Source organism: Panthera leo, chromosome A3 (assembly GCF_018350215.1).
Source record: "Panthera leo isolate Ple1 chromosome A3, P.leo_Ple1_pat1.1, whole genome shotgun sequence".
NCBI lineage: Eukaryota > Metazoa > Chordata > Mammalia > Carnivora > Felidae > Panthera > Panthera leo.
The window spans coordinates 63,081,993-63,094,650 of NC_056681.1; the positions used below are offsets into that span (position 1 = coordinate 63,081,993).

The 12,658-nt window shown below is 39.6% G+C and overlaps 1 protein-coding gene across 4 annotated transcripts in view; it reads right to left on the bottom strand.

Annotated features, from left to right (window-relative positions):
- THADA (THADA armadillo repeat containing) overlaps positions 1–12,658 on the bottom strand; it is a 325,833-nt gene that overhangs the window by 174,886 nt on the left and 138,289 nt on the right. For all 4 annotated transcript variants that reach the window (XM_042932129.1, XM_042932128.1, XM_042932131.1 and 1 more), the window contains 2 exons: positions 8,985–9,074; positions 7,324–7,455 (listed from right to left, as the gene is read on the bottom strand). In XM_042932129.1, coding sequence (XP_042788063.1) covers positions 7,324–7,455; positions 8,985–9,074 — 222 coding nt within the window. The remainder of the gene's footprint in view (positions 1–7,323; positions 7,456–8,984; positions 9,075–12,658) is intronic.

Sequence of the window (12,658 nt, forward strand, 5' to 3'; positions counted from 1 at the left end):
GCATTATGGAAATCTGTTCACTCTCTTGATGGAGAATGCTAACTTTCACAAAATTCTTCTTTATGTTAAAATCTGAAATCTATCTCTTACTTTCCCATTGGGAGCACAAGAAAGAAATTATGTGCCTTCTGCCATATGGCCGCCTCTCAAGTGTGTAAAGACCATTACCATGTTGCCTCTAAGTCTTTTCCAGTCTAACTATTTCCAGATGTTAAGCTTCCTCCTCATCTTGGTCACCTCCTCTGGATAAATATTAGTTTATCAGTGACCCTCCTAAAATGGGAAGCCCAGAGCACAACAACACAATAGGCACAAGGATGTAGGTTTAATCTGACCAGAAGAATTCAGGGGGACTACAGTTTCCACTATCTGGAAGCAGCAACTGCTTCCTCAGGGCTCACCAGGAAAGCCTACTCCCCAAGATGTTTTCATAAAAACTGCTAGGGAGCCAGACAGCTCTCATCCTGTAGGTACACAACATTGGCTTTTCTTTAGAAAATCAGAATATGATACCTATCTCTACTAAATGTCATCTTGATCATCTCAGCCTATCGATCCAGTCTTTCAAGACTCTTTTGAATCTTGTTTTTAAATTAGGAACAATGTCAGACATATCAAATACAAAATAAGTATACAGAATACTATGACAATCAACCACTTGCCCAGAACCTACCTTAAGAACACACCACAAATAAAATTGAAGCTCCTAGTATACACTTCCTCAAGTTTATCCCCTTCTTCCCCAGCCACATAGAAGTAATGGCCACTAGCCTGAGTTTGCATTACGCCCATGCTTAAAGACTATTTTGAATTTTGATTCTATCACTACTTATATTTATGTTATATACAAACCTGATAAGCATGTGACCTAGTCTGTGTTCGTTTAAGTAAGTAATTCAAATGTTGAATAAAGCAGCATTGCCTTCATCTATCGGACTGGCAATCCCATCAAAACAGTGAGCTGACTCAGACATGACTTATTCTTAGGGAATCCTTACTTGACCTCAGCAAACAAAGTGTAAAGGTCTTGCAAGTAATACATTGAATGACTCAGTCTAAAACAATCAATATCAATACAACTGTTTGGTCACTGATAAAGTATGCCTTTCCCCTTGTCTTTTAAAAATCCTTCTGCAAGCTCCCAGCAGAATATTCCCATCCCACATTTCACCCAAATTACTGACATGGATCTAGGCTCATAAGTACCCGAGGCTATAAGTTACCTGGGTCCAGGAATTTGCCATCAACAGGACGACAGTGCACTCTTTTTTAATCTGCTCCCCTGCATCTAGCTACAGGGCCTTCCTTCCAGTTTACTGGTTGGGACAAGCCAAAGCAGAAGTTTAAAAAGTCGGCCCTCTTTCTATCACCATCAACCCCTTCCTCTTTATAGAATTTTTCTTAAAAAGCAAACCAAAGGGACTTTTATCTGCTATTTTGTAAGTAGTATTATCCCCATTATATAGATTGACAGCCTGAGGCACACAAGGGCCTTCTTATTCATGCCATAATAATCGGGAAGGCATTTTTATAGATCTATGACTTTCAGCAAAAACAAAACAAAACAGCCAAAAACAAAAAAACACAACATCACCCTCCTTCTTCCATTCTTACCAATCCAGTCTCCTCTTGTTAAGTGCTAAACCCTGCAGCAGGTGGGTCTCCAGAGCAGTTTGCCAGATAGCAGTCAGGGAAAAGGGCTTCAGAGGCCAGGAAGGCCTCAGGTCACAGGCCCATGAGGCAGGAGCGGACCTACACAATATCTAATACTTTAATCTGATACATAAGGAAACAGAGGGTCAGAGAGGTGAAGCAAAATAAAAGTAAATGTCAGAGCTCCTACAGACTCCTCAAAGGCCAGGTAAAACACAAGACCCAGCAGACCTTCCTTTCTACAAAACCATTAACCAGTGAGATATGAAATGTGGCTCCAATACTGGAGGACTAGGAGTCCCTAAGTGTTTCACAGATACACAGATCTGCTAAGACACAAAATGTCTCAATTTACAATTACTCTCATTTCTAGGTTAATAATTCAGTCTCTGTGCCCAAACCTGGGCGAGGCAGAGAAAGGTACCAAGGAACAAAAACAAACCAAAAAACCCAGAGTGGCTTCTACATGGAAAGAGGTTAAGATATACTTGGAGAGAATAAGCACTGAGCATACAAATTATGTGATGATACAATAATGATGAATACTAGGATAAGAGGTTTAAGGAACAAATGCTATAGCCATTCAGAGGGAGAGATGAGCCAGGCTTGAAGTGAACAAAAAGGGAGGAGGGCAGGTCTTCCTTTCCAGCAGTGTTTTAGCAGCCCTCTGCCTGTTTATCTCTCTGTAAGGCAAAGTCAGCCCTCTACTTATCTACAAGGATCCTGGGAAGACAGAGGAGATAGAAATGTGCCTCCAACCTCGAAGGGGAGTTCCCAGTATTACAATCACAAATGAAGGTAGAGGCCATCTATTGTCTACTGCAAAAACCCCAACTCTACACCAAGGAAAACAAGTTTCTTCAACTCTGTAACATGGGCAAGGAGTAACATGGTAATCCTTGAATTATGTAACTTTCAAAGACCAGAAAACAAGGGTCAATATTATTTCTCAATATCACAGGCTTAAAAGGCCTAACTCTTAGTATTTGTAACTCCTACCACCCTTCTTCCCTTTTTAAGACTGGTACAATCCAAAGGTCTCATGAAATATTTTTTAAATGTATAAAACATGTATTTTCCAATTTTTTTACTGTTGGCTGGGTTTTTAAATATCTCAACTACAGAAGTCAGCACAGGTCCCTATAGGTGATTTCCACTGCCATGTATTTAAGATTGTATTGTTATTTGCACCTCAATATTCTTCAGAGAAAAGAACGGCATATTTCCCTGAAAAGTTATCTAAGGTGAAATGACTGGAGGAAAGACATATTGAAAGTCCTTCACAATGAAAATGAGCCCCAAATTGGGGGGGGGGGGGTGTTGCAGATCCTTTTGAAAGCACCCAGAAGAATGAATAAAAGGCAGTGAAGGGGTATCTCTCATGGGTATTAATCCAATGCTGAGATGTGTTGTCAGCAATAGAAGGGGCTCTCTGTCTCAGTGGACACCCTCACACACACAGGTACACATGGCTCCAGAGAGAGGAGAGATCCTTGTCCAAGTGTTGCAGCTGGTCAGTCAGTGGCAGAACTCAGACAGAACCAGGTCTCTAAAATCCAGGGCCTTTGCTCTGTTCAGGACTCCACACTGTGGTCTAGGTTTGGGGCATACTCAGTTTCCTATAGCTTTTCAATTCAAACTTGAAACTCCTTTGTGAAAGGGAATTCAAAGGTACACATACAGAGATATTCTGGTCTGTAGAAAGCCCTAGACAAGCAGGACATATTCGGGGAGCCAGTCAGGGTCCCCTTTAAAGTATGAGTCACTCTGCTCTGTGGTATTTGAACTAAAGGGTGAATGGTCTTAAATGGAAGGCATCATATTTGCAAGGTAAAGGGTTGTGAATCTGCACCCAGCACAGCAGCAGACACATAAAATATCCTGGGTTAAAAAAACAAACTTGTAAACAAAACATTGTGATTAGCATTATCATTTCTCTTCCAAGATGATGCAACAAGCATAACTTATGTAACAGGCATCACTTTGGAAAACCCAAATCAGAACTTCTAAGGTTTAAGTCAACAAAGCAGATCAGCAGATACAAGCTTATACTCCCAAATGTGGGAAAAGGGACAAAAATACAAACAATACCTACAGACATCTTACAGAGAGGAAGGAAATGGCAGGTATGTATACATAAGTCAAAGGGAAATAAGCTGTCACTGGGGCTTTTAATCTTCTTATTGTGCAACTCACTTTAGCATGGTCAGAGCAACCTTTGTGGTACTCCTACTAGCTGAAGAATTTCTATTTCACTAAACGCAAACTAGCCAAGAGCCTGATTAGACTCTTCCAAGTACATAAATTAACACCGGCAATGTTACAAAAATAAAGCACTGCCTATCCACTCATGCATACATCCATCTTTTCAGCTATTATCCCAAGTCAAAATAGGCCACTCTTTACCATCACTAGAACTGCAAATATTGCCTAAAATAATAGGCAATCTTTCACTTCCTTCATGAATAATTTTCTCAGAAGTAATTTAAATCAAATGTGTACACTTTTATCAAATTCAGTATTTTTTATTTATTAAAAAAAATTTTTTAGCGTTTATTCATTTTTGAGAGACAGAGTGAGCAGTAGAGGGGCAGAGAGAGAGGGAGACACAGAATCCAAAGCAGGCTCCAGGCTCTGAGCTGTCAGCACAGAGCCCAATGGGGGTCCAAACTCACGAACCGTGAGATCATGACCCGAGCTGAAGTTGGACACTTAACCAGCTGAGCCACCCAGGCACCCCTAAGTTCACTATTTGCTAAAAATCTGTTTTTGGCTCATCTGCCCAGAGTGATTGTGAACATTTTAGGGTAGCATGGGGTTGCCCCTGTACTAGGTTGATGAAACCCCAAACTGGAGTTTTGACTGAACTCCAAGTCTAGGATCCTTCCACTTTATCACAAAAGATGGTCAAGAAAGTTAAGCCAGCTTCTCCATACCTGGTCACAGACCAACCCTGCTACCTCTGGCAATGATCTTGCAGATGTGAGCCTGAGAGAAAGGCTGCATCTGATCAAGCCATCCTCACCAGTGCTAGTGGGGACATGACTTCTACATTCTAAAAACAGCCTACACTCAGATCCACCAACTCCGGAGCTTCCTCCCTCCTCCTCCCTCCTAACTGCTCCTCCTCCCTCCTAATTGCCCAATCACTTACTCAGTGTAGCCACTACTCTTGGCTACACAAAAGGGAGCTGGTTATTTTGGTGTAATAGAAAGAGTACACCCAACACTCTTGACAACCCTATGTTCTTGGGTTCATATCTAGCTCTGTACCTGACTTGCTCTCTGAACCTCAATTTCCTCAACAGGAAAGTGGGGGTGATAACACCTCCTCTCAGAGTCATTGTAAGCAAAACGCCCAGTTCGGTGCCTGGCAAATAGTCAAGGTTCAACAGACGTTGGTGTACTTCCTGCTAACCTCTCTGCTCAGAATACTCTTTTGCTTGTTTTCTGCATTCCTGGGTCAAAATCTACTTCTCATAAACCTTCTGAATAGCCTAATCAAGTACCAAGTATGAGCCGACTACTGTCTAGTTTATTAAAATTGTGTGTGCAGGGGTGGGGGAGGGGTTCTGATAATGTTTAATATCCCAAATTTAATCTTGGTACTCAAAGCGTGATCTATAGACCAACAGCATCAGCATTACCTGGAAGTCTGTTTGAAAGGCAGACCCTCGGCCCCCACTCCAGACCTAGTGAACCAGAATTTATGAGATTCCTAAGTGATAGGTTACCTCTTAATGTTTGAGAAAACTGCTCTATACCACAAATGGACATTTATTCAATAAATCAGAGCCTATTGATTCTCTAAGGAATCAATTGTGGCACTCATGCTATTTGGTGGCACTCTATGAATCTTTATTTGGGTAGAAAGCAACTACTGACCAAAGCATTTTCCCTGGAAGGGCAGTAAAATGGATACTTTGTGCCTTTTGAGTTTAAAAAAACGATACATTAGGGCTCCTGGGTGGTTCAGTCAGTCAAGCGTCTGACTCTTAATTTCAGCTCAGGTCATGATCTATCGGTTAGTGAGTTCGAGCCCCATGTCGGGTTCTCTGCTGAGAGCATGAAGCCTGCTTAGGATTCTCTCTCTTCCTCTGCCCTCCCCACCCTCTCTCTCAAAATAAACTTAACAGAAATAAAAATAAATTAAAAACGATACACTGAGGACACTGGTTTTATGGCAATATTTAAATAATCTATATTAATGTAATCTTTGTTATATAATAAGTGCTTGGAATATAATAAGATGAGCATTCTGATTATACTAATAAATATACTGAAATATACTGATTATACTAACAAATAGCAGGAAGGATACTTTCAAAGTAGTAATTTCTGGTTTCTAGGATGCAACACATAACACTGGTTAGTGATGAGCTTCCATAAATTGAATGTCCTCAACACAAGATGACAAAGTTCTAAGGCACGTCTTTGTTTCTAATGGACGCTGTGATTCTGACCATGTGCCTTTCTCCCCCGCCCCATCAACCTGCTGAAACATTTTTCAGTTCTTTCCAGTTATGTGTGAAAGTACAATTTTTAAATGCTCCTGAAAGTAAAAAATTTACGACCCAAATTCCTAAAATGAATCACCAAAATGCTGGATCCAAGAGACTGGTAACTTTGTGTATCAGGAAACAAAAACCAATCTGAGTGAGTCATCTCTGTGATCAGAGATAACAACACAGCCACAGCCAGAGCTTGGCGCAAACAAATGGCTACAGCAATCGTATGCCAGCATCTCGTGTTTAATGGTTTCTCACATTAGAATGCATCAGTCAGCTCTGTGAAACCAGGAAGTGGAACCCAGGATGCCACATAAATAACAAACACATTCTCCTGAGTTTGGTGTATCTTACCATTCAGCTCTAAGTCTATTTCCATTTTGGTAGATAAATAAAAATGAAAGTGTTATTTTATCAAGAGGCAAACAGAAAGGTAAAAGCTAAGTAATATGACTGTGTTTCTGAAATGTTTCATAAGAAAATTTCAATACTTTTTTGGAAGCCTATTTCTTGATGCCTTTGATCGAAAATGAAAAAGGTGATAAGAAGTTGGCAATGCCTCAAAAACTCTAACAGAGAAAGGGGTAATAGGCTCCAGAAGTAGGAAAGCCTGCTGTCATCTGATTCCATGTATAATCCACATGCATGGCTCTTTCTCAGGTGCCCCAAGCTTGAAAGAGAAGTTGAGCAGGAAATGAGTTTGTGCCACGCAGCACTGCCCTCTAGATGCTACCCCTCGCACCCACTAGCAAACTCCTCTGGAGTGAAGAGACAAATGTTCTCTTCAACACCTGAACAGGGGATATAACACCGGGACCGAGCCTGCCCCATGCTGGCCAGGCTCAACACAGGGCTTACTGCAAATACCCAGGCTATGGTTTTTAAAAGCGGGTATCTCTGATCACATCCGTTAGCAAGCAGAGTGCCAAGGAAACATTACTTAAACAGTGGATATGGGCTTCTGCACCCAAGACAGAGGTACCTTCCTCTGAAACGTTGGAGACCACCTGGGGGCAATGGCAATAACCCTCAGGCCCCTGCTTTGACAAGACCCCCCTACCAAAGTAAAAAAAAAAATCTATAGTTTCTGAAATAAGAACAAGTTATAATACCCCATAAGGCCCCCATACCCACCCCATTATTTCCAGGAAACACATGCTACCTCATAATGAAGGGAATGAAAGGTGCCATGCTGAGAGTGGAATAGGTGCCGTCCATCGGGGAAGGGTAGAGTCTCCCCAACACCAGCAGTAAGAGAAACATGCTTGGATGACGGTTTAGTTCTCCTGCATCACTGAAAAAAATTATTGTACATAAAATATTTAAAATTTAAGAGGTGCAGTACTTTCTTCAAACACTTTTCTCATTAAATAATTCTGAACATCAAGTGAGACTCTCTATGATCAGAAGATAGCTTTCGTTCTTTTCCCTCCGTTTACCTCATGTTTTCCTAATGTGCAAATAAGGAAGAGCTACCGGCAAAGCCATGGTTTGGGCTTTTGCACACGACTCTTCTCAAAGCTAACTGTTAATTTGCGTCTGTGTTTTGATTTGAGCTGTTCATACAGTAGAGAGGTGGCTGTTCCAGAATATGCAATGTGAAACGTTCAACAGCCAAATGTACTTATGAAAGCTTGAACAGTCACTTACTAGGGCCAGAAAAGCCTGTCTGTACAAATTACTCATGTGAGGAAATGTATCATAAACAGAAGTAAAATTCATTGATGTTACTTTGCTTTCCCATTACGGATAATTAGTATGAATTCATATCAAGTGCCAACACTGCTAGAAGAATAAAAAAGCCCATGTTCTAAGATGTCCATTCTAACAATTCCACCATCAGTACAGAATGTGATTGCAAGCACAATGGTAAACTTTGCTATCTGCCCTGATCGGACTGGAAGCCCTCTGAATGGCTTTATTTTATGTTTCCAGGGTCACTGGCCACCTTTGCTCAGGTGGGCTGGTACCATTTCTGATCACAGGCGACCAGATTAGTCAGCTATTTGCTTAAGGTCACAATGGTCAACTGTAGCAGGCCAGTAAGAAAAAAATGGCAGGTGTTTGTGACAGCAAACTCAGTACGTAAACACACAGATTTTTATTTTTTTTAACTTTTTTTTTAATTTTTAAGTTTATTTATTTATCTTGAGAGAGAGAGAAAGAGAGAGAGAAAGGGAGAGCACGAGCAGGGGAGGGGCAGAGAGAGAGGGAGACAGAATCTGAAGCAGGCTCCAGGCTCTGAGCTGTCAGCACAGAGCCCGATGTGGGGCTTGAACCCACCAACCGTGAGATCATGACCCAAGCCAAAGTCGGACACTTAACTAACTGAGCCACCCAGGCACCCCACCCCCCTTTTTGATAGTACCATCCTGCCCCGTGTGAAGGGGGATCTCACTGAGGTTTTGGTTTGCATTTCCCAGATAACCAGTGATGCTGAGCATCTTCCCATGTGTTTATTGGCCATTTGTAAACACATAGATTTTTAAATATCATGGGAAGAAAATGATTTCTAGAAGAAATCACCATGTGCTTCTAAGAAGCTGGTTCCTGAAAAAACAGTATTACATTTGATAAGACAATATAAAACAGGATTTTAAAAATATAAAATATAGTATAAAAACAGGATTTTATACAACTTTTCAGGTACAGGAGTACTGTAGAGAATCTGGCAACATGATGTAATAAAGAAGTAGTTTTAAAAAATCCATCTGTGTTACAAGGAAGGAGGGGATTAAAAACTGTTGCCTGGAGGGAAAAAAATCTTGATGAATGAAGTAATTCACTTCCTTGATCTTACTGTGTCCCACCCTATTCTCTTACCTGTCCACAGTATTAGCTACAGCTTCCAACTGCTGGAGAAGAAAAGGATAGAGTTCTGGGAAACGAGAAAAAAATTCGCTTCCTGTCATTCTGTAGAGGGAAGAAAAAAAAAATTACTATCATTTATTTCCTCTGATTTAATGATAAAGCTTTTTTATTCTATTTAAAGAAAGATAACCAAGATCATTCACGTGAATATTTAATGAAACAAAAGTTAAGAACAAAACCTTACCTTAAGAATTTAACAATCAAACAAAACATTTAATTTTGATTTTGGAAGTGCTCTTAACACATGGACTTTTCTCTCAAAATTTAAGATTATGTATATTCACAAATATTTGATATTAAATTCTGTTGGGGAAGAAATAGGTAATTTGTGCAAATGCTGTTTCCACAACTGATGTGGACTATGAATAGAGTCAACACCTGGTTGACTGAGGTTGACTTGGCTTCCATAATAAGGACAGATCTAGAACAGGTTTCTCCAAGCTGGCACCGGTGACATTTTGGACCAGACAATTTTTTGTTGTGGGGTACTATCATGTGACGGTAGCATGTTTAGCAGCCTCCATGGCTTCTACCCACCAAATACCAGTAATACAATACCGCCTCACCCCCGCCCAGTTATGACAATCAGAAATGTCTCTGGACAATGTGAAATGTATCCTGAGGGGCAAAATGGTCCCCAGTTGAAAACCACTGGTCCGGAGTATGGGTATCAGAAGCACAGACTTGGCGTGTATGGTTCTGGATACCCAATGCCAGCTGACTCCTGTGAGGATTACCTTTCCATCTTTATACTCTTGAATTCTGACAAGATCATTCAATCGGGTTTCACAAATGCTTATACTCATGTAATCCACACTCCTATGAAGACTCATAAAATTTCCATCATCTCAGAAAGTTAGCTTGTGCCCTCTCCCAGTCAACTCTCAATACCCAAAACAACCAATGATTTGATTTCTATTACAATTTGGTTTTGTCTATTCTAGAATTTCGTATAAATGTAGTAATACATAACCTAAGTTTTTTGCGTCTGAGGCCTTTTTCAGTCAGCATAAAGTTTATCCATGGTATTTGATGCAACAATAGTATGATTCTTTTTTTGTTGAGTAGTATTCCGTTGTATGAATATACAGGTTTGTTTACCAATTCTCCTCTCAACAGAAATGGGCTATTTCCATTTGTAGGCTATTATGAATAAAACTGCTAGGAACATGCCTATACAAGGTTTTTGTCAACATCTGTTTTCATTTCCCTTCAATAAATATCTGAAAATAAAATTTCAGCATATCTAACATTCTAGGAAACTGACAGTTTTCCAAAATAATTATAGCATTTTATATTCCCATCAACAATAAGCAAGAGATCTAATGGCTCTATATCCTTTCCAACTTTTGCTGTTGTCTTTCTTTTTTTTCACGTTAGCCATCCTAGCCGGTATATAGTGGAATATCCCTGAGACTTTGACTTACATTTCCTTGATGACTAATGATGATACTGAACACTCTTTATGTGCTTTGGCTATTGATATGGTCTTTTGTCAAGTATCCAAGATTTTTGTCTATTTTTAGATGCTTGTTTCTTTTGCCATACAAGTGCATTACATGTACTTTTTCTTAGTTTGTGGCTTGCCAAATTATTTTAATGAAGTCTTTTGATGAGTAGAAGTTTTCAGACCAATAACTGAATCAATTTTTTTCTTTTATGATTCATGCTTTCTATGGCTTAAGGAATCTTTGCCTATCCCAATATCACAAAGATACTCCATTTTCCTCTAAACGTTTTATACTTTTAGCTTTTATCTTGAGGTCCATGATCCATCTTAAATTAATTTTTGTGTATGGTGTGAGGTACAGGCAGATTCTCTTTTTCTCTTTTTCAGATTTATTTTTTTTTATAGTTGTCATACAATGTTACACTAGTTTCAGGTGCAAAATTCTTTTTCTTCTACATTGGTGTATCATAATTTTAATAGGGAGATGCCGTAAGAAAAGATACAGGCCTTAAATAGGATAGATGCACCAAGTTCATGAACAAGAAGATTCAATATTTTTTTTAAAAAAAAGATTGAATATTATAAGGAGGAAATTCTCACCAAATTCAATGTAATTCCAATAAAAATAATAATTGTGCATGTGTATGTGTATAACTGGACAAGCAGGTTTTAAAATGTATATAGATGCATCAAGGGCCAGTGGTTGCAAAGATAATCTTGAAGAGCAAGGAGGGAGGACTCACCTAACCAAGTAGTGAGAAATATTATAAAACTTTAGTGATCAGGACACTGTGGTGACGAGTAGGCCCAAAATCAGAATCGAGAGCAAGGGAGCAGACACACATATGAACGAGAACTTGACTTCTGAAAGGGCTGGTGCCACAGACGGTGGTACTGTAAGAGATCACTAGGGCTCTGACAACCAAGTATCCACACAGACAAGATTAAAACTGGATCCCAACCTCCCACTACATACAGAATTAAATCCTTGCGAATTCAAAACTTAAAAGGTAAAACTGCCAAACCCATTAAGAAAACTGTAGAGAACAGAATTTATTAAACAAGACCCAAAAGCATCAACTAGAAGGAAAAATTTATATATTCAACTGCATCAGTTAATAGTTTTTAAAATTTTTACACCAAAAAAAGAAAAAAAAGCACAAATAAAAACACAAAATAACACATGTACAAAAACACTTTTGACAGAGGAGTAGTATCAAACATTATGGAATAAAAGAGACTAAGAGACTTAGCTGACTTTTGAGGCCAAAAAAAGACTAAACACAACTTGTGGCCTTTGTTTGGATCCTGATTCTAGCAAACCAATTATAAAAAGACATTTCTCTTTTTTTTCTTTTAATTTTTTTTAATGTTTATTTACTTTTGAGAGACAGAGAGAGACAGAACGTGAGTTGGGGTAAGGGTAGAGAGAGAGGGAGACAGAATCTGAAGCAGACTCTACGCTTAGAGCTGGCAGCACAGAGCCTGATGCGTGGCTCGAACTCATGCACTGTGAGATCATGACCTGAGGTGAAGTCGGCTGCTTAACCAACTGAGCCACTCAGGCACCCCATAAAAAGACATTTCTAAGACAATTAGCAAAAGTTGAAGATCAAGGAATTATTAACTTTGTCAGATGTGATAATAGTATGGTGGTATTTCTTTTTAAGCATCAGTCATGCATCCTGAAGTATTTACAGGAAAAAAAATGACACAATGTCTGTGACCTCCTTCTCAGGACAAGAAATGGACAAATTAAGATTGGCACAATGTTGGGGGCGCCTGGGTGGCTCAGTCGGTTGAGCGGCCGACTTCGGCTCAGGTCATGATCTCATGGTCCGTGAGTTCGAGCCCCACGTCGGGCTCTGTGCTGACCGCTCAGAGCCTGGAGCCTGTTTCAGATTCTGTGTCTCCCTGTCTCTGACCCTCCCCCGTTCATGCTCTGTCTCTCCCTGTCTCAAAAATAAATAAAACGTTAAAAAAAAATTAAAAAAAAAAAAAAAGATTGGCACAATGTTGATAAGCATTGAAGTTAAGTGCTGGATGTGCAGGGGTTAGTTAAACTATTCTCTTCTTTTTAAATATTTTAAAAATTCCCATAATAAAAAGGTTTCAAAATGATGGAAGTAAACATTTTATTTGCCAAGCCACAAATGGAGAGAAAATGTGTAATGCA